General features: G+C 48.7%; 1 protein-coding gene across 1 annotated transcript in view; it reads left to right on the top strand.

Annotated features, from left to right (window-relative positions):
• Positions 1-17,149, top strand: part of TTC28 (tetratricopeptide repeat domain 28) — a 178,195-nt gene extending 161,046 nt beyond the window's left edge. The window contains exons 12-19 of the mRNA XM_011975368.1: positions 775-1,495; positions 3,806-3,930; positions 6,560-6,791; positions 7,064-7,140; positions 8,913-8,936; positions 9,745-9,874; positions 13,299-13,406; positions 14,825-17,149. Coding sequence (XP_011830758.1) covers positions 775-1,495; positions 3,806-3,930; positions 6,560-6,791; positions 7,064-7,140; positions 8,913-8,936; positions 9,745-9,874; positions 13,299-13,406; positions 14,825-16,455 — 3,048 coding nt within the window. The 3' untranslated portion in view covers positions 16,456-17,149. The remainder of the gene's footprint in view (positions 1-774; positions 1,496-3,805; positions 3,931-6,559; positions 6,792-7,063; positions 7,141-8,912; positions 8,937-9,744; positions 9,875-13,298; positions 13,407-14,824) is intronic.
• Positions 17,150-26,101: the final 8,952 nt, after the last annotated feature.

Raw genomic sequence — 26,101 nt, 5'->3', positions numbered from 1 at the left:
AGCCCTGTCTCCCCAAGACTGACTTGCTTGTTTGCACGATTTAAACAAAATCACTCTTCAAAGTCCCTGACTTATCAGGAGTGGGTTTCCTCTTATTTAGGAGCCACACAGGGAGGTCTGTGGGGATGAGGATTGTGGAGCAGGCTGGCCATCCTGGGTTCCATGGGCTCTGTCCACTCTGTCATATCAGGGCCTCCTCCCCCAGTCCTCTCAGGACCCCTACCATCCAATCCTGATGATTTTTTTTTTTTTTTTTTTTTGAGACGGAGTCTGGCTCTGTCACCCAGGCTGGAGTGCAGTGGCCGGATCTCAGCTCACTGCAAGCTCCGCCTCCCGGGTTCACACCATTCTCCTGCCTCAGCCTCCCGAGTAGCTGGGACTACAGGCGCCCACCACCTCGCCCGGCTAGTTCTTTTGTATTTTTTTTTTTTTAGTAGACGTTTCACCGTGATAGCCAGGATGGTCTCGATCTCCTGACCTCGTGATCCGCCCGTCTCGGCCTCCCAAAGTGCTGGGATTACAGGCTTGAGCCACCGCGCCCAGCCCAATCCTGATGATTTTCAAGGGCTCATCACAGCAGGCGTGATTCTCAGTAAGTTAGGCACCTGTGTCAAAAAGATGTTGAAAAATAAGAGTGAATGAGGTGACTGGGGAAACAGGTGGATTCAAGCTCAACCAGCAGAGAGCTGGTCATCCCTGTGCTCACCTGACCACTGCCGGGCAGCCTGGCTGTTCTGTCTGACGGGTGGTCTGCTTTGTCCCCTCCCCTCCTAGTCTCACTTACGGAAGAATCCGCCCACATACTCCAGCTCCACATCCATGGCGGCTGTCATCGGCAACCCCAAGCTCCCATCAGCCGTGATGGACAGGTGGCTGTGGGGGCCCATGCCGTCGGCTGAGGAAGAGGCCTACATGGTGTCCGAGCTGCTGGGCTGCCAGCCCCTAGTGGGCAGTGTAGCCACCAAGGAGAGGGTCATGAGCGCCCTGACCCAGGCTGAGTGCGTCCACTTTGCCACTCACATCTCCTGGAAGCTGTCAGCCTTGGTCCTCACGCCCAGCATGGACGGCAACCCTGCCAGCAGCAAGAGCTCCTTTGGCCACCCCTACACGATCCCTGAGTCCTTGCGGGTGCAGGACGACGCCAGTGACGGGGAAAGCATCTCGGACTGCCCGCCCCTGCAGGAGCTGCTGCTCACGGCCGCCGATGTCCTGGACCTGCAGCTGCCCGTGAAGCTGGTGGTGCTTGGCTCCTCCCAGGAGTCCAACAGCAAAGTCACAGCCGACGGAGTCATCGCGCTGACAAGGGCCTTCCTGGCTGCTGGCGCTCAGTGTGTCCTCGTGTCTCTGTGGCCTGTGCCAGTGGCTGCTTCTAAGATGTTCATCCATGCCTTCTACTCATCCCTGCTGAATGGCCTGAAAGCCAGCGCCGCCCTGGGGGAGGCCATGAAGGTGGTGCAGAGCAGCAAGGCCTTCTCGCACCCCTCCAACTGGGCAGGTGGGAGTTCAGCCGGCTGCGGGTGCCTGTCAAGGCCTGGGGCTCAGTCCTCACAGCCCCCTGACTTTATTCTGCAAGTGGGGTTAGGGAGGGGAGGGGAGGGCAGGGCAGGGCCAGCTGCAGAAGACTCAGGGAGAGAGCCTGTGTGCTGAGTTTTCCTTCTGCCAAATGAATTTTTCCTACTATTAAGATCATCTTTGGACCAGGGAGCAACTGAACCATTTGCCATGGGAGTGTGAATGTGAAACTCCTCCTGATGTCAGTGTACACTGGATGACCCATTCCATTGCACCCTCACTTAAACCATGACTGTAGAAAGGAGTGTGTGGTAGAAAGACTTAGGATGGATCTAGCTCCATGTCCTGGCTGTGTGGCCTGAGATAGGTTACTTACGCTCTCTGAAGCTGTGTCCTCAGCGGTAACAAGGGGATGATGGTGGTGCTGATGACACCACCCGGTCCACATTTGAGAAGATCTATAAGGAGTGTACTGAATATTTTGTGAAGCTTCAGGCCCTGCATGTTCTAGAATACATTCTCTTAGTGGGCCTGCCTGGAGGGTCTAGGGAGTAAAGAGAGAATGTTCCTGTGACATCTGGTCACAGGGGAGGTGGGAAGGCAGGCACGTACAGAGCTGCCCTCAGCTCTAGGCAACCACCTGCTTCCCCTGGGGTCCCTGTGGAAAGCTGCCCACAGCAGCCACTCAGAGGGCTCTGCTGTGCAGAAGACCCTGCCAGGCCAAGACTCACAGAGTACAAACCAAACCCTGGGCCTATTCCCTCACTGGCCTCTCAGCCAGCCGGGACTGTTTTACCCACATGCGTCATGATGCGTCAGCCTGTGGTCTTCTCTCAGCATTGGCCCCCGAAACTCCCCAGGGTGTTACGAAAATTTAGAGCAAAGCAAAAGTCCCCCGCCCCCCATGGGTAACATCAGCCATAACTGCAAAGCAGAGTGTCTGAAAGTGTCTCAAACTTTGGGAAAAAGAGGAATACCGAAAATCCTGTTTTCTTAACATAAATCCAGTTGACACATCCTGATACTGCTGGTGTCATTTTCCAAAGGTGGGTCAGCCCTGGGGTGGAGCCACAGCACTGCCAGGCCCTGTCAGCCAGCAAACAACACAGCTGCAGGGGTGGCTGCCTGGCAGCCCCAGGTGCTGGTGTCAGGCGTTTGGTCATGCTGTTGAAAGATGGAAACATTTTGCTTACTTTACAAACACAACTGGAGTATTTTTCAAAGAGCTATTCAAAAAACAAAATAGAATTGTTCCTGTTTCTTCAAGCGGCTGAAAAGCATTTAGTTGGTCCAACAGGCACATACCCCACCCTGCCTACTCACCTCACGGCCATCCCTTGGTTCTGCCAGGCGGAGCATGCACAGGCAGGCACGGAGGGCTGCTCACCTGCTTCTCCTGCTCTTAGGAGACACAGAAAGTAGAGGTGAGCCCTGTGGCTTCCATTATTGTCCTCATCACACAAGTCCTGGCAGTCAGAAGGGGCTTTGGGCCCCACAGCATCCCACAAAACCTACTGCAGGGTTTGTGGGGACCTGGCCCCTTTCCTGTCTCTGCAGGTCTGTCCAGTGTGCTTACGGGCATGGCATTTTGAAAAGGGTCTTTGTTTGTTTAGTTTTGTTGATGGATAATATAAGTCACAACTTTGTTCTGGATGAAACCATTTTTAGTGATGCTCTCCTATTACCTTTAAAAACAGCTCATTCTCTTAGAAAACCCTTTCCCTACATGATTTGGGGGCAGGCTGGTCCTGAAGTTGCCCGTGGGCTTGAGAAACCTGCTCCCCCAGGCCCTGTTTTGGAAGGCAATGTGGAAAGGAACAGTGGGATGCTGTGCTCCTCAGCCCAGTTGGTCTTTCCCAGCCGAGCTTGTTTGCTGGTTTAGAACTGGAGGAGTAGCCGCTCCCTGCCTCCCCGTGGCCCCAAGGAGGAGATATGTGCACCTCCCCTGCCCTGGCATGTCCCCTCCTAAAGGCCTGAGGATAGACACAGATGAATTTCACGAAAAAAAAGGCAGCTTTTCCCACTGTGCTTCCCTTGGCTCCTTTCTGCAAAACAGCAGGCCCCACTTACCTGAACAGCTAAGCAATATTGATTATTAAAAGGAAGGGGGCAAAGGGGTGCCACATCACCATCCAGTGAGTCAGATGCCCCAGTCTAGCCTGTGAGCTGCTCCCCTGCCAGGCCCTGCTCTTTCTGCTGGGTTAACCTTGAGGCATAAGTGAGCCCTAGAAGCCGGGGTGGGGCTGGGGTCTCCAGCCGCTCTGCTGAGGGTGTCCTCCTTTGCTCTCTGCAGGGTTCATGCTCATCGGGAGTGATGTTAAGCTGAACAGCCCCTCATCACTCATCGGCCAGGCCCTCACAGAGATCCTGCAGCACCCAGAGCGCGCGCGGGATGCCCTGCGAGTGCTGCTGCACCTGGTAAGGGGGTCGGGCACCCTGCACTCAACAAGAGCTGGCAGTGCTGTGCAAGAAGGGGAAGGCAAGGGTTTCCTTACATCGGGATGTGAGCAGGTGGAGAGGACATCATGACTGGGGCCATGTCCAGGACGGCACTGACCGGCTTCCACAGATGTCCCTGGGATAAGCCTACTTGGGAGACCCATGTCCCAGCAAAAGTGTGATGCACAAAGTGGGCAGCATCCCCAGGGTGCTTCTGCAGACGTCCCCGGGATGAGCCCACTGGCTTGAGGGGTGGGCACGGTGGGTGGTGCCATACAGGCGGCTGTAGTAGCAGTACTCGCCAGGACCCTGGGGGAAGGGCAGCCAATGACAGTGACCCATACCCTAGCAGCTTCCAGGTCATGTGGCTTTGGGCAAGTCACTTTGGCTCTCTGAGCCTCAGTGCTCTCATCTGGAAAGGGTGGTAACAGTTGAATATTTCAAGGTTATCATGAGGATTTGAGAAAATGCCAGTACTCGCCGCACAGTACAGTCCTATTTTACCATCAGATGACTCCAGTCTGCCCCTAATAAGTCCAAGTTTGATCGTGCCCTTGACCAGCCTGCCCCAACTTCTGTGGAGCCCAGGCAAGAGCACAAATGGAGGGCCCACATCTACAGGTGTAAATGTTATCAATTGAGTCAAGAAGCAGTGACATCAAACTTGTTTCATCCTTCTACCTTTGGAACAACCTGGAAGGCCGTTTCAAATCATTTAGAGTGCTGTGCCAGAAAGACCAGCCCTAGCCCACCCCACATCTTCCTAGCCCAGTGCCAGCCTGGGGCCCATGCAGTGTGGGTGAACAGCCATGCCACAGCCAAGCTCCTTCCAAATCTGTCACAGACCCCAGGGCCTCCTTGCAGGCTGGTTGCTGCACAGCCTGGCTCCGTCCATGGTTAAGATGGAGGACCTAGGGCAGTGTCCACGCAGGCCTGGGAGCGAGCATGTCTCCTGGGCTATGCAAACTTCTTGCCCGTGGGTTGGGTCTGATCAGGTCCCTCTGTTCAGACCTGTGGCACCTGGGCCTGTGCGTGGTAGCTCTCCATGCACTTCTGAGGATAGAGTCACACACATTTCTTAAGCTTAGGGTCTCCTCAGGCCTGAAAGTAATCAGTATGTGAACACTGTGACGAGCAAGCCCCCAGCATTCCCCTAGTTGGCTCGAGGAGGCCAACGCCCAGGGTGCTGGGAGGCCCTCTCCATTGTTACCCCGTATCTGGAAACTGCCTAGAGCCTTTCAGTTCTCAGGTCCCGTCACCCGCAAAGTCCCTCTGTCCTTGCTGCCACTGCACACTGCTTTTTTGGGGTAGTGGAACTGCCTTCTCTACTCATTAGCCGCCTCCTCCCAGGCCAGGCCTCTTAGCTGCCCCCACATGGCCTTGAGGCCCCTCAGGCCCATTTAAGGGTTTCCTCTTTTTCCTTGGTATTATCTCCTGGGGTGGATGCAGGAGTGTGGGGGCCATGGGTCAAGTTCCCCAGCCCCTACCTTCTAACACCTCCTGGATATTCCTTGATCCAGTAGGCAGTGTCTTGGAGGCCCGCCCTGCCTGAGTGACAGCCAGGGCTGATCTTCTGTCCTCCCGGGCGGGCTTGTTTCCTCCTGGCTGATGTGAGTACACACGTCCTCCTGTCTGGACGCCTGTGCTCCGGCATCCCAGTGTTTACTGTTTAAAAAAAAAAAAAAAGCCTCAGGTCATCTTGGACCACTCATGCCCCTCCATTGAGGGCACATGTGCCTCACAGGGCACCAACATCCCAGAGTGGACAGGGGTTTCCACTAGAGAGAGGCCCAGGGAGGCCCGATGAAAGCTGTTTGCACTACTGTTATTTGGTTTTTTTTTGGGGGGGACGGGGTATAGAGCTGGGGTCTCGCTATGTTGCTCTGGCTTGTCTTGAACTCCTGAACTCAAGTGATCTACCCATCTTGGCCTCCTAAAGTGTTAGGATTACAGGTGTGAGCCACTGCGCCTCTCAGCTGTCCCCACTTAGCCTTGAGACCCTGCACTACTGTTAAAACACTCACTCATGTAGTTCATGCAGCAGTGACTTGGGTGACCAGCGTAGAAGTGCCAGGCAACTGTTCAGGCCCTGGATGACAGGAGGACACTTCCCGGTGGAGGGAGGTATAGGCTCCAGAGGCCAGTGCGGAGGGACGAAGGCTGAGTGGGAGGAATGGGGAAGAAGGGCATTGCCAGCCAAGACCCCATGATGAGGCTGGGCTGTGGGCAGCGAGGGGGTTCCTGAAGGGCCTGAGGGTTTATCCCTAGTGGGCAGGAGCCATTACAGGGTTTGAGGCAGGCCCCTGTGTGTTCAGACACGTTGCTTTACTGTCTGTGGAGAGTGTGCAAGGGGTTGGTTTAGGGGAGGGACAGAATCCTTCTGTTGTACCAGCCCTCGAGGGCTCTGATTGTAAAATCCTTCCCTTCATCCCTCGCAAGATGCCTGGTCAGTGCCCCACTGTCACATCCTCAGGCCTGGCCATGTGGGCCACGTGGGGTTGCAGCAGTCAGCCTTGCTTCACCCCTGGGGCTTTGTGTACCCTCAAAGCCATGTGGACAGAAACCAGGGCTTGCCTGGGTCTCTGACTCACCCCCAATTTCCCCCCAGGTGGAAAAGTCCCTGCAGCGCATCCAGAATGGGCAGCGCAATGCCATGTACACGTCCCAGCAGAGCGTGGAGAACAAAGTGGGCGGCATCCCTGGCTGGCAGGCCCTCCTCACCGCTGTGGGCTTCCGGCTGGACCCTCCAACCAGCGGCCTGCCAGCAGCTGTCTTCTTCCCAACCTCTGACCCGGGTGACCGGCTCCAGCAGTGCAGCAGCACCCTCCAGTCCCTGCTGGGTGAGCTGCGGGTGTAGGGCTGGGGCAACAGGTCTGGCCAACAGCAGGTGGAACAGTTGGTGGCCTTGGGCCCCGCATTCATGAGGATGCTGGATCTCCCAGCTACGAGCAGGGTGTTCTGAGAAATGGCAAGGGGTCCCAGACACACGTCCAGCTGTGCTGAGCTTCTGAAAAATGCCACCGATGCCGAGGATTTAGGGTTCTTTCCCCTGGGAAGGTTTTTGGGTGCAGAGGCTCTTCTGAATAACTTCTACCCTTTTTCCTTGGTTTAGGTCTGCCCAATCCTGCCCTCCAAGCCCTTTGCAAACTCATCACTGCCTCGGAGACGGGAGAGCAGCTCATCAGCCGGGTAAGTCGAGCCTGGAGGGCTGAGCCAGGCCCTGAGGCCCATGCTGATTTGGAAAGGCAGAGCAATTTGGCCCTAAATAGGAACCTGTAAGTTAATGCAGTCTCATTGCCTTTGTGATTCGAAGGAGAAGATGAGGGCTGGTAGTAAGAGAATAGCCCTCCCTGGCAAGTGCTGTTTACCTGCTATTTCTATCCATGATGCCAAGGCATCCGTGCCAGCGGTGCTGCCCCTTCCCAGGATGATGGGAGGCCGTGCCAGCAGACACTGGCCACTATTGGCATTGTCAGGTGCACCTGTGGCCCTGATGAAGCTGTGCGGCCAACCCCAGGGTGAAGCTGGGTGCTTGACTCAGCGGGGCACAGAGGGACAGGTTTGCATAGTGTTTTCACTGGGTGCTGAGCATCAAGGGCCTTCAGAGGATGCTTATGGGGCCCCTGTCACCTGTGGTCTCAGGGCATTTCCTGAAATCTCCATTCAGTGGTCTCCTGAACCTTGTCCTCCTCACCACCAACTTTTTCAGCTGATTGACAAGTGTTACAGCCACCCTCCCCAAGCCACCAGCTGTGGGGCCAGCCTGCCAGGACAGCTGCAGGTGTTCCCATACTTCTTTGATCAAAGTACTTACCATGCTGGAACAAGATAGTCACTGAGGCAAAGCAGTGAACACAGGAGCAACTCTAATGCAAGATACTGCTTCGCAGATGTGCTTTCTTTTAGGAAAATACAGATCTAGTTCACGAGTTCAGAGGGTTCCAGTTCTTAGCATCATGTGGGTCCTTTGCAGCTTGGCCTGGGAGCTTCTCAGTACCCATGCTGCACCACTGCATTCTGGCCAGTGAGGGTCTGGACCAAGCCCTAGGGGGACAGCTGTGGGAGCACTTCTGGAGGCTGGAGCAGCCCTTGAAGAGCACAGAGCTGCTTTTCTGGCCATTCTGGAGTGTAACAATTTGAAAAAGTAATATGTGGTGTTGTTAGAGATATTTGCCAGCAAATTTCACTTAAGCAGAAGAAATATTTCTATGGAGAAATAAAGCTGCTCCATCAGCCTCTGAAACTCTGAGTGCTACCTGGGGCTGTTTCCACATGGATTTGGAACTTAGAACCAGCAGTGACCTGTACCCTTGGCTGAGTCCCTGCTCATTTTGTAGTAAGTGTGTTATGCCTGCTTATTGAATAGCATCAGGAAAACACTTCCAGGATATTGCGTATTAAAGCAGCCTGAACCCAGGCAGTCTAGAGGTCTGTGTTCTACAAAATCTGAAAGCCAAAATTATATTCCATTTGCAGGGCTGTGCTGAGCGGCCAAAAAACCCAGTTGCTTAATTTCTTTGCTTTTAATGGAAACACAGGGACTTTCTGCCTGATATGCTGTCGGGCCCTAGGGATGTGTCCCGAGGCTGCCCCCAGTGGTGGCAGCTGGTGGATCTTTCCTGGGTCACTCGGGAACCAGGGACTTTGGTTTCCTGAGCTGGCTACAAATGCCCGCTGTGCTCTTTCCCCTCCTGAGCCTCTACTGGCTGGGAAGGGAGGCCTGGCTGCTGCTGCCCCTGAGCCCCTGGATCCGCACGCGGCTGGCCTGGGTGTGGCTGTCCGTTCTCCTGTGTGTCCCCTGCTGACTCTTGCTCCTCTCCCCTCCCAGTCAGAGCCGCGGGCCTGGTGTGGCGCTTCCTAAACAGTGATCAGCTCATGTTGCATAACAGCCTGTGCTTGAGTCTAAACTCTCTTCTTTCTCTCTCTTTTTCTTTCTTTTTCTTGTAATCTGCTGGCCGAAGGCTGTTAAAAATATGGTTGGAATGGTGAGTACTACTTTAAGTAGCAACTGTTGTCAGGTGAGCCCCTCAACCCACCCACCCCCGAGTTCCCCTGGGCAGGCTCTGAGCTCGGGGTGCACGTGCTGTCAAAAGGAGCCACACAGGCTGTGGCGCTCCAGGCAGGTGCCCACTGCCGCTGGCTCCGGCGGCCTGTCCCCTCCTCTGCTCTGGCTCCCCTCTTCCTGCTCCACCCTTCTTGTGTCCTTGATTGACCTCTTAAGGTCCACCACAACAGCAGGAGCAGAACCAGCTTTAAGTGAGTGACACTCTGTGAACCCACACACACACCCCTGAGGAGAGGCCAGAGACCCTGAAATCTGAAAGGAAGTGGACACTCGAGTGGGCCACGTGGGTTATTCCTCAAGCTGTGAGGCTCTAAGATGTAACCAGGTTCCTCTTCGCCATCCACCTCAAGATCCCAAAGATGACTTAAGAAAGAGGGAGGTGTTCGGTCCCAACTCACCCCTTCTACTCTCCATGGCCTCTCCTGTGAGGCTCTCCCACACCTGAGGGAAGACATGAGGGCTGGAAGCAGAACCCGGCCCCAGCCCCAGGAGGCCACACAGCCTCTCCTGCCCCACACAGCCTCTTGCCCCACTGCCCCATCAGCTTCCCACAGAGAGGACAGCAGGACAGCAGGTATGAATGCACCTGGAAAAGAATCTCAAATGCTACATTCGCGAGGGTCATTAGCGATGCCAGTGACAGGTGACATAAGAATAACGGGTCAAGTCTTGAGGAGGGCTGGAGGGGAAGGAGACACAGGGTGCTCACATTGTCCTCCCTTCCTCAGCTCCACCAGGTGCTGGTTCAGCTCCAGGCTGGCGAGAAGGAGCAGGACTTGGCATCAGCTCCCATTCAGGTCTCCATCAGCGTCCAGCTGTGGCGGCTCCCGGGATGCCACGAGTTCCTGGCAGCTCTAGGTAGGCAGAGCATCCTTGACTTAGTGGGTTCTTTAATTCCATCTTTTAAATCACTGCTTTTCCTCCTGGTTTCTATTGGGCAAAGTATCTCAGTGTCTTCTTAAATATTATTTAAAAATAGTTAACTCAGGCTGGGTACAGTGGCTCACGCATGTAATCCTAGCACTTTGGGAGGCTGAGGTGCGAGGGTCACTTGAAGCCAGGAGTTTGAGTCCAGCCTGGGCAACATAGGGAGACCCCATCTCTACAAAATAAAAAAAAAAATTAGCCGAGCATAGTGGTGCACACCTGTAGTCCCAGCTACTCAGGAGGAATGAGGCAGGAGGATCTCTTTTTTTTTTTTTCTTTCAAAAAAAAAAGTTAACTTAGATTGTAGTGGTTTAGCAGGATTTCCAAATGGCACAAATGGCTTTGTGCCATTTCCTCTGCACTGTGATTTCATCTCTCTCATTTGTGCCCATTACCTTAAGATGAACCTGCTAGACTCTAGTATTATTGGAGGTCAAGTGTTATTAGGAGCTAAAGAAAACTAAAATTAGAGTCATAAGATAATAATGGTTTCAATGTTGTCCTCTGTCCCTGGGTACTCAAAACTGGCAGGAAAACAGTACTATCGAAACCACCTCGGGCCGGGCGCGGTGGCTCACGCCTGTAATCCCAGCACTTTGGGAGGCCGAGGTGGGTGGATCTGAATCCCCTTGGATTAGAAGCTTGGCATCCTTTACAGGTTGCATTACTTGGTTTTTTATTTTTTTCTAACTTTTTTTGTAGAGATGGGGTTTCACCATGTTGCCCAGGATGGTCTTAAACTCCTGGGTTCAAGCAGCCCTTCCATGCAGCTTCCCAGAGTGCTGGGATTCAGGCGTGAGCCACCACTCCTGGTCTACATGCTTTTCTTCTGTGGGTTTAAAGCATCATTTTCCTGGCATAAACATAGTAAATATCTATGTAGGCAGCAGCAGATGGAGGCTAGACTGAGAAGGGTCAGGTTCCCATCCGGATGCTTCTCTTGTCACTTCTGTGAGAAGCTGTAGGGTAAGCCTTGGGGGCATTGCCACAAGTAAGTCCGCAAGACGAAGGCACAACCACAACATTTTTTTTTTTTTGGAGACAGTCTTACTCTATTACCCAGGCTAGGGTGCTGGAGTGCAGTGGCACGAGCTCAGCTCGCTGCAATCTCCGCCTCACAAGTAGCTGGGACTTCAGGCATGCACCACCCACGCCCAGCTAATTTTTGTATTTTTTGTAGACACAGGGGTTTGCCATGGTACCCAGGCTGTTCTCCATCTCCTGAGCTCAAGTGATTTGCCTGCCTCAGCCTCCCAAAGTGTTGGGATTACAGGCGTGAGCCACCGCATCTGGCCAAGAGCTCGCTTTATAAAGGAAAAGCTCTCTTCCTCGTGGAGCCTGAGCTTCTCTTTGGTGTGGGGGTGGTGGAGCCAGCCTTCCTCCTCTGCACACTTGCTGCTTTTGAGGTCCCTTTGCCAGATACATCAATAGTACAGAAGGAAACACGGAAAATCTTAACACGGGTTGTCTCTGGTGTTGGGATTATGGGAGATGTTAGTCAATGTTCCAGTTATTCTCCGTATTTTCCAAGAGCCACTGATACTCAAGGGGCGAGTCAGCCTGCATGCATCTGTGACCTTTACGGCCTTTTGACTACAGCTCGGGGAGGACAGTGGTGTCTGGCAGGCCTGTCATCTGGAGAGAGGTGGCTGGCTCGCTCCCAGGGCTCCAAGGCTCCAAGAAATGCCCCCTTTCCAGTCCTCAGCAGTAAGCACACACCTTCACAACCCAGCATGGGCTGCCAGAGATGGCGAGGACCCAGTTCTCAGCAACCCCATTTGAATCATTTTGGTAAAAGTAGAGGTTTCTCATGCAAGCATTACATTGAAACTATTCATTATTTGTTTTTAATGCTGAGTTCTCTGAGCATGTCTTCCTGTTGCTTTCAGGGGCTATCTACTTTCAAATTCAGAGAGGAAAACGTCCCATAGAGACCAGAATGCTCCTCTAGTGAACCTAATTCCTAAGGGAATGATAGTCTCCAAATCTCCAAGTCCAAGTAAAAAGGCTGGCTGGCTAGGCAGACGAGAGAGGGAGGGGTTTCTCCTTTGGTGAATGTGCTGTGGCTGAGTCATGACACGCACAGCATGCTGACAGTAGCATCGTGTACTACAGGCCCCTTTACTTTATCATTGTGAGGTCAGAGGAGAGGGTGTGGCACTGTAGGTACCCAGCACTTTGCAGTGTTTTAAGGGGAGCTCAGTGATCTACCCAGGGACCAGGGACTAGGGATCCTGAGTGAAAATTTTCAATGCTGAAGACTCTTCAGGCCTTAAATTCTTGCTTTGTGGTCCCCATCTGTATTAGTCTGTTCTTACATTGGTATAAAGATACTACCCGAGACTGGGTAATTCATAAAGAAAGGTTTAATTGACTCACAGTTCTGCATTGCTAGGGAAGCCTCAGGAAACTTACAATCATGGCAGAAGGTGAAGGAGAAGCAGGCACTTTCTTCACAAGGTGGCAGGAGAGACAGCACAGGAGAAATGCCAGACACTTATCAAACAACCAGATCTCGTGAGAACTCCCTATCATGAACCGATCCAATCACCTCCCACCAGGTCTCCCCTCAACATCCAGGGACTACAATTTAAGATGAGATCTGGGTGGGGACACAGGGCCAAACCACATCATCTGTGGCCACAGCATCTGCGCTTGGCTTCTCCCCAGGGAGACATACTTGCTGGTGTCCCTATAATGTCTCTTAATCGTCCACAGCTTGTTAGCCAGCTTCTTGCTCAGGAAGCTCCACGCCCTGTGTTACACCTGCTCTGAGTCTCATTAGAATCCTTAGAATTAGGGAGCAGCACCCCTGGGCTTTGGCAGAGGCAGAGAAGTCACTGCAGATTCCCCTTGTCGGCACTCATTTCAAAGCCCACGGGGGCAGACACTGAACATGCATGAAGGCATTGTCTTTGCCCTTGAGAAACTTCACCTTACCATGCACCAGCTGTAAATACTGCTCTCAATGCTGAATGGAGTGGCCAGTTTTTTGTCCTGGACAGTCTTTATATAGACTGTACTTCTGTGAAAAAAATAGAAAAAAACATGTGAGTGAGCCTTACTCAGTTCTGGTCCATAGTGCTTTCCGTGAAGGGACAGAGGAGAGCCAGGCAGTGAGAGCCACACACACGCCAAATGGGGGCTGTGTAGAGTGGATGTTCCGGGTGGGGCAGCCCGACCCCTCTGCCACATGACCAACCTCTGTGCAGACAGGGGAAGCCCCAGGCCCAAATGCTTCCTGAAGATCCTTGCAGGCACTCCATGAAGTTGCACAAGGAGCCCTACAGCGCTCCTGTTCAAGATCTGGAATCTTCCCAAAGGAAGCAGATGCTTATCTTCTTTGTTCCTTTAGGTTTTGATCTCTGTGAAGTTGGTCAGGAGGAAGTAATCCTGAAAACCGGGAAGCAAGCTAATCGACGGACTGTGCACTTCGCGCTGCAGTCCCTGCTGTCTCTGTTCGGTAAGAGCCTGCCCTCAGACCAGCTCTCCACCAGGGCCTGCCACGCTCTCCCTGGGGGCCAACACCAGCACATACATTTTGGGAAGCAGAAGAAAAGTGAATAAACATTTTTTGTGATGTTAGGGAACAGTTAGGGACTGTTCAGGAGCAGGAAACAAAAACTCCCTGCTCTCATGGCACTTGGAATGTACGAGGTGCTGGCAAGTGCTCAAGCAGGGCAAGGGACTGGAAAGCAAGAGGGTGGCGGCAAAGCAGACGGCAACGTGGCGACAGGTGTGCCTGTCTTCTGTGGGGCCACAGGGCCTGATGGGAGTAGACCCTCAGGTCACGTGGACCCGGAAGGAGATTTCCAGGCTCTGGGGACACACCCAGCCTGACTGATGTTCTTAAGGGCCGAGCTGGCTACAGTGGGAAGAACAAATGCTGGCTTGGGAGGTGGTTATGGTTTGCAGGTGGAACCAACGGGGTCTGCTGAAGGTCATGACAGATGGGTCACAGTGATATCCTGTTTTTTTTTTTGGAAGAACTGCCAAAATGGGATTGCCCTCTGCTGAGGTCGGGAAAGTGGCAGGAGGAATGGGCATGAGTTCCATCTGGGACACATTCAGTTTGGGGATATCCATTAGGCACCCATGCAGGCAGATGGTATGTGAGTTTGGAGTTCAGGGAGAGGTCTACATGGAGACAGAAATGTGCATGGCGTCACCCGGGGTGCGTGAGGGTCAGAGGGGAAGAGGATTGTATCCTGTGGGCATTCCAGGTCTCAGAGTGACAAGGATGAGGAGGGGCCTATGGAGGAGGGAGGGGGTGGTGAGGGCAGGGTGTATCCCACTGCAGAACTGAGCAATGGACTCTGGATTTGGCACTGTGGACCTCATTGGCGACTTTATAAGAATGACAGGGACAAAAACCTGAATGGAGTAAGTTGAGAGAATGGGGGAGAAGCAGTGTGGAGAGCGAGTGTAGATGATGCCAGAGGGACTTGCTGGGATGGAGCTGGAAAGGAGGGCAGGAGATGTCACAGACTGCTCACATGCCCCAGCTGAGCAAAGGGCCCCCACCCCAGGAGCACAGCCAGCCCTCCTCAGAGGAAGGTGGATACAAGGTCGTGTTGCTTACCCTGACCCCACATGTGACAGGGAGCAGAGTGGAGATGGGCCATGGTGGTGGGGGTCTGGGGGGTGTGGGTGTGGCTGTGAGCTCTCCTAGAGTGATTTTGTCCCTATGTTAGATTTACTTTTTCTAACAGGACCATGTTTTTGAGGATTGTAAGATTAATTCAAGTGGTGTATATAAGTAGCTCTTGCATAATTCTTTGCTAGCTTCTGTGCATATAAGGATGTTGTAAATTTTGGAAAAAAAAATCAAAACCATATAGAATTCTAACTGCCCTTTGGGCCTTTGTGTTTTGTGCTTAGATTCTACTGAGCTACCCAAGCGCCTCAGCCTCGACAGCTCCTCCTCCCTGGAGTCTCTTGCTTCTGCTCAGTCTGTTTCCAATGCTCTGCCCTTGGGCTACCAGCACCCCCCCTTCTCTCCCACCGGTGCCGACAGCATTGCCTCAGACGCCATCTCTGTGTACAGTCTGAGCTCCATTGCCTCCTCAATGAGCTTTGTCTCCAAACCTGAGGGTGGATCAGAGGGTGGAGGCCCCGGAGGACGACAGGACAATGACCGGTCCAAGAACGCTTACCTGCAGAGATCCACCCTGCCTCGGAGCCAGCTGCCTCCCCAGACCCGCCCTGCAGGCAACAAAGATGAAGAAGAATATGAAGGGTTTTCTATCATCAGTAACGAGCCCTTGGCGACCTACCAAGAAAACCAAAACATGTGCTTCTCACCAGACCACAAACAACCCCGACCTGGGACAGCCGGAGGCTTGAGAGTCTCAGTGAGCTCCAAAGGGAGCATCAGCACTCCAAATTCTCCAGTGAAAATGACTCTGATTCCCAGCCCCAACTCACCCTTCCAAAAGGTGGGAAAACTAGCAAGCTCAGATACAGGAGAATCAGACCAGTCTAGCACAGAAACGGACAGTACCGTGAAATCCCAAGAAGAAAGCAATCCAAAACTTGATCCACAAGAATTAGCCCAGAAAATTCTAGAGGAGACACAGAGTCATCTCATTGCGGTGGAGCGTCTTCAGAGGAGCGGCGGCCAGGTGAGCAAGAGTAATAACCCTGAAGACGGCATTCAGGCGCCCAGCAGCGCTGCCGTCTTCAGAGCATCAGAAACCAGCGCGTTCAGCAGGCCTGTCCTCTCCCATCAGAAGAGTCAGCCATCGCCAGTCACTGTTAAACCAAAGCCCCCAGCCAGGAGCTCCTCCCTGCCCAAGGTGAGTTCTGGATATAGCAGCCCCACCACCTCGGAGACGTCCATCAAAGACAGCCCGAGCCAGAACAGTGGCCGGCCATCGCCCGGCTCCGACTCACAGACTTCCCAGCTGGACCAGCCTCTCTTTAAACTGAAGTACCCCAGCTCTCCTTACAGCGCTCACATTTCCAAATCACCAAGGAACATGTCCCCAAGCTCCGGCCACCAGTCTCCTGCTGGCAGTGCACCTTCCCCAGCTCTCTCCTACTCCTCAGCTGGATCCGCTCGCTCGAGTCCAGCAGACGCTCCTGACATAGACAAACTGAAAATGGCGGCCATTGATGAAAAGGTGCAGGCTGTCCATAACCTGAAGATGTTCTGGCAAAGCACACCCCAGCATTCCACAGGGCCAATGAAGATCTTCCGGGGGGCTCCTGGCACGATGACTTCTAAGAGAGATGTCCTCAGTCTGTTGAATTTGTCACCACGGCACAATAAGAAGGAGGAGGGAGTGGATAAGCTTGAACTGAAGGAGCTGTCCCTGCAGCAGCATGAGGGAGCTCCACCAAAAGCCCCTCCCAACGGACACTGGCGCACCGAGACCACCTCGCTGGGCGCACTGCCGCTGCCCGCCGGCCCTCCTGCCACAGCCCCCGCGCGCCCTTTGAGACTGCCTTCTGGAAATGGCTACAAGTTCCTGTCCCCAGGAAGATTTTTCCCTTCTTCCAAATGCTAAAGCATCTTTTATACCCACTGACTCTGAGCAGCCGGCAGATGGGGGCCTGGCGTTTGCTTCAGCCGTTCCGAGTGCAGTCCCCTCACAGCCACCAGCACCCTCGTGATGCTGTGCTCTCCGGGCAAGGGGCATGACCACGTCCAAAGGCTGTCACACACACTGGTGGCTTTTCTGGGCCACATTCACCAAAAGCCAGGACTTCTATGGGGCTGGTACAGGAGGCTCATGGAATTTCCTATACACTTCACCAAATGTTTACCTTTGAACTCCCTGCTTCTCATCTTTGATATGATTCTTCACCAGGATTTTGTACAAAAATGATCATGGTTCTGGGGTAGGGAGAGGAAAGGGAGCACATATTTTGCTAAGAGGTATATATGCAGTACCTTTTATACACAGAAATACAAATAGAGCTTTTTCTAAGGCTTTCGGGTGCTGGTTGGGGGTGGGATATATGAAATTTCTCTCAGTTGAATTCTACAGGAAAGTGTTATATTAGCCAAAAATGGAATAATGGTTTTTAAAATGCCAATGATTTGTAATTAAATTGTAGCAATTTTGGTCTCATGATAGTGTAATATCTCAGCAACAATGCAATAATTCACATTGAAACAGCGCTTCCATTCTGAACTCTCCTCTGCAAATGTCCTTTGGGTCCCGCTGTCAACCAAACTTGAATTTTCTTAAAAAAAAATTATGTAACTTTTATCCAGGCATTTTAGAACTATGCAATTGTGATTTAAAATGCAACTTTGTGCTTTTAAAACAGTATTGACCTTTTTTGTATATGGATAAACAACTTGGTTTTATTATCAATAGTACTTTGCATTTATAGCTATTATTTTTAAAAGCTCAAAACGTTTTTTAAAATGTCAAATTTTGAATAGTCATCAATAAGTAATTATCAAGTTTGGAAGGAAAGATTGAAATGACTCAGTTTCCTTATAAGCAAAAAAAAAAAAAAAAAAAAAAAAAATTTCCAAGGCTAACTAGATTTATCCCGCCTTCCAGCTCCTGTTCCCTTTTATTAGCTGTTGAATTTTATTCTCTTTTCCCAACTCCAGGTCCCTCAGTTGTCTTATATCTAAATCTGTTGCCAGGTCCCCACAATTCCAGCACCTGCCTCTGTGAGCTGCCCCCCAAAACCCTCACCTTGGCCCTGGCCAGCCTGCTGTGCTCCTACTGTCTGAAGGACTGGCCCCTCCCCCACCACTGAAGCCACACGTCCAGATCCTAAGCAGCAGGGCCATCCTGGATTATGGCCAACCAGGGAGAAAGAGATACATCTTAAAAAGTGAAGGTGGACTTCTTTTCCTACAGCTCTGACGGTAACTTAAATTGTTGCCAGCTTGAGGCAAGACAAGGGAATCATCTATTTAGGGGTAACCATTAATTTATTTTAATAAAGGAAATGCTGAAAGTCGTATTAGTACTTAGTTGGAGAATTTAGATAAGTATCTTTCAGGTAATTCTAAAATAAAAATCCTACCCACCTCACTACGGGGTTCCTCATGAAGGTGGGCGGCCACCTGGCCTGGGCCACCAGCAGCACATGGAGCAGACCTGAGGGGCCTGGCAGGGGGCACTGACCTCAGGATCCCCAAGTGGGGGTTTTAACCATGGGTGGGATCTCAGCTTCTGAGCATACACTGACAGTCTCACCTGTTCCTCAGTGTACTCCTCTGAAAAGAAGAAGAGTATTTATCCAGTCTGTGTTCTCCTGAGCTCCATCCTAGGGGTTTTTAATTTAACCAGCAGCATGTCACATTCTAGCCCTGATCCCAACACTGAAAGCAAAGTACTTTATAAAGCAGCCAGCAATTATGAGGGTTTCTTTATGTTAGTAGGGGAAAAAATGGTAATAAAAGTACCAGTGTAGCAAGTGAAGACCAAATTTATAGCACTGTGCATTAGACAGCAAAATCAGGTTCTTAACAATGAAAAGTAAACCTCAAGTTTCTAAATCCATATGCAGATGGTTAGGCTGTCTCTCTCTTAGCAAATCTCTCAGCCTCTTTCTTTCCCAAGTGCCAAGGATCCCTGGAGTAAAGCTCTGGGGTCTGTGCTCTCCTTCCGTGAGGGGAAGGGTGCCGCCCTACTTGCCCCTCTCTAGCAAACACCCCCAAGTGGTTATTGAGCCAGTTAGGAGGACTCATGGACTCTAACCTGGTTTTAGTCCCATGTACATTATTGTTTTAGGTTTCATATTGAAGAGCCAAATGGTTTATGTGGTTTTATTCTGTCTTAGATATAAGTTTCAAGGAAGGGAAAACAAAAGTGATAAAATGATAGTCTAGAGGCCACTGTAGAGTCACCGCCACTTTATGTGTATGTCCGTCTTGGTGTTCCTATATGAGTAAAACGGATGTAAAATCATAAAATCAAAGTGAACGTTTCAGGCTACACTGAAAAAAGTATGCACTTAGAATTAAGGGAAATTGCGTAATTCACCAAGATTTCTTTGTGTACATCAGGAGTTGGCAACTATGACCCACAGGCTAAGTCTGGTCAGCGGTATGGTTTTTCACAGCCATGAGCTAAGTTACCTTTTTAAAGGGTTATATAAGTAATTACATAATATTCTTGATTTTGCCTTTGGCCCACACCACATAAAATATTTAATACCTGGCTTTTTTTTTTTTTTTTGAGACAGAGTCTCACTCTGTCGCCCAGGCTAGAGTGCAATGGCGCAATTTCGGCTCACTGCAACCTCTTCCTCCTGGGTTCAAGCGATTCTCCCTGCCTCAGCCTCCTGAGTAGCTGGGATTATAGGCACCCACTACCATGACCTGCTAATTTTTATATTTTTAGTAGAGACGGGGTTTCACCATGTTGGCCAGGCTGGTCTCGAACTCATGACCTCAGGTGATCCACCCGCCTCGGCCTCCCAAAGTGCTGGGATTACAGGTGTGAGCTACCGCACCCGGCCAATACCTGGCCTTTTAATAAGTTTGCTGACTCCTGGTATAGATGACAGAAAATGGAATAATGTTTTGTTTCTCCAGTCTAGGAAGCGCAAGTCAGGTAGTGGATAGACTGACTGGCGTCCGGGAAGCCCGGGTATGTAAGGGCCACGTGGATGAAGCAAATGCCTCCTGCATAGCCCTTGGTTCTTTGTCCCACTTGGGAGGAGTCCATGGATGTGGGTAATATTTACAAAACAATTTTTGGCTTACCATTTGCAGAAAGCATTGCATATATTTAAACTGGCACGTCCCACCCTCTGCTACTCCATCAGATGTAAATACAATGACGATAAGCCGTACAACTCCCCTCTCTCAGAAACCTCAGCAGGACCACAGAGCAAGGGAGTCAAAGCTTTCTTAATTCTCTCCAGTAAATGACTCAACTAATTTGATTTTTTAATTAAGTCAAAATACCAAGAGAAAAATTGCTACTAAAACTTACATTTTGAGCCACACTGATGTGCAGCACAAAATGAAATAGTTTTCACCTCCATTCCATTTTTTAAAAATTCACGGTCCACACTGAAACTTGCTGGGTTTTAGCAGGAGACGAAGGTGCCACCCACGCTGTCCTGATCCTGCTTTCTCCAACCCAGTGACCTCCAGCACATGATCACTGCAGCCAGTCCCGGCCATGCCGATCCCGCCACCTCCCGGCCACACACACTTGCAGACCCACAAAAAGAACTGTAGCCTTGAGAATTTCAGTTCAGGTTGGAAAAATGCCATGCAATAATCTGGTTTGCTTTCAGTAAGTAGGCAACAAGTGGAAACTGTATAATTTTCATCACCTATTCTGCTGTTCTATCTGAGTGTACCTTTGGTTTGTGAACTGGGCCCTTGTTTGTGCCACATCCTTCAAAGATGTTTCCTGTCAGGACACCTGTGGTCCCGCCCCTCCTCAGATACCTTCCCAGTGGCATTCACGTTCCTTATATGCAGTGTTAGCCATCTTTGGCCTACGTGGACTTTTTTTGTAAATTACACGGTTTCCAGACATTAAGCTTTTTATATTATGAAATTTACCATGTAAAAAGAACTTCATATTTTTATTGAGATTGCTAAGGCACTTGGCCTTGCTCCTTTGTGATTTTCAGTGTCTATTAAAGCATGAGTTCTCTCGGTTTTAAGTGCTGTATCTGGATCACTTTCTCACCCTTTCCACACTGTCCAGATTTCTTTGCAGCACATGGAGTGGCCGTGTGTCATTACTGAGCACGTATCTCTCTAGTTTTATCCCCATCTCTACACCATAGCCTCACATCCACCAAGCAGAGAGCACAACCGTGCATGCAGCAGAGCTGTCCCGCACGTCTCTGGTCTGGGGACACTGTCGGTGGGGGGTGATTTAGATGCTACTAATAGTTGGAGGGCCAGAAAGTTCTACAGTTGAATACATATTTCAACAAACAAAAACAGTTCATCACCACCAGATCCCTATATCATCTAATGAAATTTCCAAGGTAGTATTTCAGAAAGAAGGAAGATAATTCTATATGCAAAAGTGTAAGAAGCAGGAAGGAATAGTGAAGAACTGGGTAAATGTGAATAAATGAACACAAATATTGCCTTTATAAAAAGAGTAATGTCTCATTTGGATAACAAGAAATACTAGACAATAATATGTAAAACAAGGGAGTTAAAGTGCTGTAAGTTTAGGAACAAATTGTAGATTACTTTTAGAGTAAGCTAAATATATGTAGTTCCACACACAAATCGAAGTAGAGGGTTATACTTCCAAACTAGTTAGTGGAAGAGAAACAGATTCATTTTGTAAAACCCTGGTTGATGAAAAGGAATAGAAAAAGGAAGGAACAGGCCAGGCGCGGTGGCTCAAGCCTGTAATCCCAGCACTTTGGGAGGCCGAGACGGGCGGATCACAAGGTTAGGAGATCGAGACCATCCTGGCTAACACGGTGAAACCCCGTCTCTACTAAAAAATACAAAAAAACTAGCCAGGCGAGGTGGCGGGCGCCTGTAGTCCCAGTTACTCGGGAGGCTGAGGCAGGAGAATGGCGTGAACCCGGGAGGCGGAGCTTGCAGTGAGCCGAGATCCGTCCACTGCTCTCCAGCCAGGGTGACAGAGCGAGACTGCGTCTCAAAAAAAAAAAAAAAGAAAAAGGAAGGAACAACAAAAACCATCTAAAAGGACAAATATAAGATGAACTTGTACATTTTCAAATAACTAAAAGTATAATTGGTTTGTTAGTAACACAAAGGATAAATGCTTGAGGGGATGGACACCCCCTTCTCCACGATGTGATTATTATGCATTGCACGCCTGGATCAAAACATCTCACATGCCCCATAAATATATACATCTACTATGTTCCCACAAAAATTAAAATAAAAAAAGACAAGAAAAATATCAGTAATCATTATAAATGTAAGTGAACTAAACAATTAAGCAGTAGATTGACAGATGATGGCAATAAGCCACATGCTCTTTAAAAAGCTATATGCTATTTGAAAAGAAAATCACCAAAGCATAAGGGCCCCAAATGGCTGATAGTAAAAGGCTTGGCAAACTAGATATTAAAATAAGAGGCACTAATAAAAACCAAGATCCACCTCCTAATGATAAACTTAGCAAAAGGGCAAAATTCTAAATTTGTATGCAGCTAACTATATAGCCTCCAAATTCATGAAGAAAATTTGTTTTACAAGTTTGAAAAAACATTATCATAATGGGAGGTTTTAAGCCAGTACTCTCAATAATTGATAGATCAAGCAGACGAAAAGTTAGAAAGCACGTGGCAGGTTTAAACAACTCTGTGAACAGGCTTCTGAAATGCAGTTAAGGAGAACCCAGTCTCGGATAGTGAATCCACTGTCTTCACTTGCACACATGGAATATTTCATGAAAATAGACCATGCACAGGCCACATAGCAAGTCTCAGCAAATATTGAAGAATTACTACCACATAATCAGAGCACAATACAATTAAGTCAGGCATCAATAACAAGAGGATAACTAAAAAGCAGCCAATCACTTAGACATTTTAAAATGGACCACATAGCAGACAACCCATGGAAGAACTCAAAATAGAAATGGGAAAATACAACATATCAAAACAGATGGATACCTCCAGACCTACAGGACAGTGGTGTTTATTTTTTCTATACTCGCCTAGAATTTGCACAGTGGATTAGAAACACTATCACTTTCACCCAATAAAATAAAATTACAATTATTTTTATTTCAGCGTACATGGTATTTTCAGAAAATGTATACATTATATGTATAAAGAATAAAATTATAATTCCATAAAACTAGTAGAATACAACATATTAAAGAAAGATGTATAGCCCTAAATGTTTATATTCAAGGGTAATATTTAAATTATGTAACTACAAGAACCCCAAGCGACCAAGAAGGACACTGGTGCTGTGACACTAGAGTACCGAGGTATGCTAGGAAAGAACAAAAACTACTTACTGAGCTAGGTGACCAAGAAGTTAGAAAAAGAATAACAGAGAAAATAAAAGACGAAATAAGAAAGGCCAGAAATAAAAGAAGACAATATAGAAGAAATAAAAGAAGACAATATAGAAGTTTAAGAAGGGCAAAGTTTGCCAAAAAGACAACTACACTGATTTCTAAGAACAGTAATCGTGTATGCGCATGTGTGTGGGCGTGCGTGCGTTTGAGTCAGAAAGAGGGAAAAGGAAGGAAAATGGGCTATAACTAAAGATGCAGCCGAGATCAAAGAATAAGAAGCTACGAACGATTTTATGCCAATATATATGAATGTACAAAATATCGCCTTTCAGGGTCCAGGTGCATACATGCAGTGGAGGTATCTAGAAATGGTGGGAATGAGGGCTCTCAAAGGCGGAGTGGTATTAGCGTTAAAGTGAGTGATTTGAGGCGGAGTGGTATTAGCGTCAAATTCTCAAAGGCGGTAGAATTAGCGTCAGGAGCGGGATGTGGGCGACTGTGACTTACAATTCGTTTATATATCTGAACTACTTCATAAAAAATTTAAGAACAAGTGAAAAATATAGCCATTACACAATAATTAGATTATACAAACTTTTAGAAAAAGATATTAAAAGTTTTGAAAAAAGATAAAATGCCAAAATTGATGTAAGAAGGAAAAGAAACTTAAACTAAAATGGTAATCATTTTAGCCTTATTTTTGCCCTTATCCAACTCTCCAAAAAATAGCAGGCCCAAGTGGTTTTATGTGTATTTCACCAAACTTTTAGGAGTTTTTTTCAGTTAGTCTCTCTTTTCAAAATGAACTGTTTAGAAAATATAAAACAATGTCCAAATCATTTCATAGATGACATCCTTAATTCTGAAACCAATGAATAGTATAGGAAAGCAATAGGACCATTCCATGTGTGAACCTAGACATAAAAATCCTAAAGAAAATATTGGCCATTAAATCTCTGCATTTTATTTTATTTTATTATTTATTTACTTTTAGATATGGGGCTCTCACTATGTGGCCTAGGCTGACCTCAAACTCCTTGGCTGAAGCAATCCTCTTGCCTCAGCCTCCTGGATCAGCTGAGACCTCAGGCACGCACCACACCCCCCAGCAAACCTCTGTATTTGAAACCTAAGAAAACACAAACTGAAAAGTAGATCTATGTGTTAGTGACTTGGGAGTGTTGGTTTTTGCTAATATACATAAAACTGGTATTCCTAAGAGACCAGAGCTCTGGCCCTAAAGGGATACCTATAAACACATTCATATGCAGAAAACCTTATATTAGGCATGAAATTTTGGAGAACATTTTGGCCCTGAGAACTGGGGTGGATGAGTTCTATGGTTTATACTATAATTATACAAGAGGCAAAATCTATTATCTTCCCATTATAAGAAAATAAAATTTGTATGTCAATGTAAAGGGAATTCCACTTTTAACCTTAGATGTTCTGGACAGGGGCCGCAGCTCGGTACCTTCCTCTATTTAAAGCCTTTCTCTAACTTTCCCAATGAGCATGCATGCTTACAGCCTCTAATACTCCTAAATAATGGCAAACAGCAGGGAACTGACAGGCTAATGCTGCATCCACTCCAGCAAATTAGGCCAAACATCTGGAGCCAAACACATTAAAGGGACACATTGGCATTAAGGAAACATTTTGCTTTTCAAATGCATTTCATCCAATCTCAAGATATTTATTAAATTTGTAGCAATTATGCGTTTGGGCTTCAGGGAATAATAATATTCTTAAGTATATAAATATTGTCAATATATTTACTTAAAAGAAAAAGTTTTAAGCTTTAAATCCCAGGAGCAGAACTCAAAGTCTGTACTTTTAGACTTTTAGTTAATTAAGATAGGTAAAGGAATTTGAATTCTGATTTGCCTGGCAGCATTTTGCCAACAGTCTAATTTTTTTTTTCCCTGTACAGATCTTCTTAAAGTATAGCCATTTCATTCTAAACCAAAAATGCAAAAGATAAAATTAATATGTGGTCAAAATGAAAAAGGCAGTTCTTATCTATTATTTCAAAAGCCATTCATTCCACAAATATTTGCGCAGAGTTTATAAGTAGAATGCAGCCAATAAAAAATAAGCAGAAAGTTGAAACAGGTGTTAGAAAGTCCATAAAACAGGCCAAGCACAATGGCTCACACCTTAATCTCAGAACTTTGGGAGGCCAAAAAGGGGGGAATTGCTTGAGCCCAGGAGTTCGAGACCAGACTGGGCAACATGGTGAAACTCTGTCTCCACAAAAAATACAAAAATAAGCCAGGCATGGTAGCCTGCTCCTGTAGTCCCAGCTACTTGGGAGGCTTTTAGGTGGGAGGATCACTAGAGCCTGGGAGGTTAAGGCTGCAGTGAGCCATGATGATGCCATCACACCCCAGACTGGGTGACAGAGCAAGACTGTGTTTCCAAAAAAAAAAAAAAAGAGAAAAACAAGTCAATAAAATACAGCTTATGCACTTCACTTACATGACATTGTCTTCATGATACAATTTAAACAGCTTGGTGAATGAAAACACCACCACTGTGCCCCTACCCACCCACTCACCACCCCTCCCTAGAACTGCCTCAGCCCAGCCTAGGGAGCTGTGAACCCAAGCAGTTGTGTTTCCTACTGGAGGACTCTACTCCCCCAGCTGCAGCTGACTAGGCAAGAGCAGGAAACAGCCTGCACGGCCCAGCCAACCCTGTGACAGGTCAGAAAACGCCCCCGTGCCCCATGAACTGGCCAACCAGATTCCTTTTCACATGAATTCAATCCAGAACATCTTGACAAGATCCGGTCTTTGCAGCTGAAGCAAGACCCAAAAGCTGGTGATGTAAACTGAGGTCAGTGGACCACCATGACCACGAGCAGCCCGGGGTGACAGAGGAGCAAAAGCCACGCATAAGCAGAGAGAGGAGAAGCGAAGACGAAGACAGAACAGATGCAAAGACACTAGGAGGGAGACCAAGAAAGTCCCCAAAGTAGCCAAGTTGCAGGCCATGCTAGTTTCAGGATTAGCTACTTCCAAGTTAGGGTAACTTACATGGCAGTCTTTTTTTTTTTTCTTTTGTAATTTCATGGCCTTAGTTGTGGATGTTTGAATCTATGGCATAAATAGAAGCAAGTTAGAAATGGGGTGGGGAGGAAGGCTGTAGAGTCTGGCAAACTGAGACAGAAATGCCAGCAAAGGAAGAAGAGCTATACGTAGGTCATAAAAGTGCACACATGAAGGTCTGGGGC

The sequence above is a fragment of the Mandrillus leucophaeus genome, unplaced genomic scaffold, assembly GCF_000951045.1.
Source record: "Mandrillus leucophaeus isolate KB7577 unplaced genomic scaffold, Mleu.le_1.0 Scaffold154, whole genome shotgun sequence".
In the NCBI taxonomy this organism is placed as follows: domain Eukaryota; kingdom Metazoa; phylum Chordata; class Mammalia; order Primates; family Cercopithecidae; genus Mandrillus; species Mandrillus leucophaeus.
The sequence above is the reverse complement of the archived record's forward strand: the minus strand, read 5'-3'. Positions and strand labels throughout refer to the sequence as shown.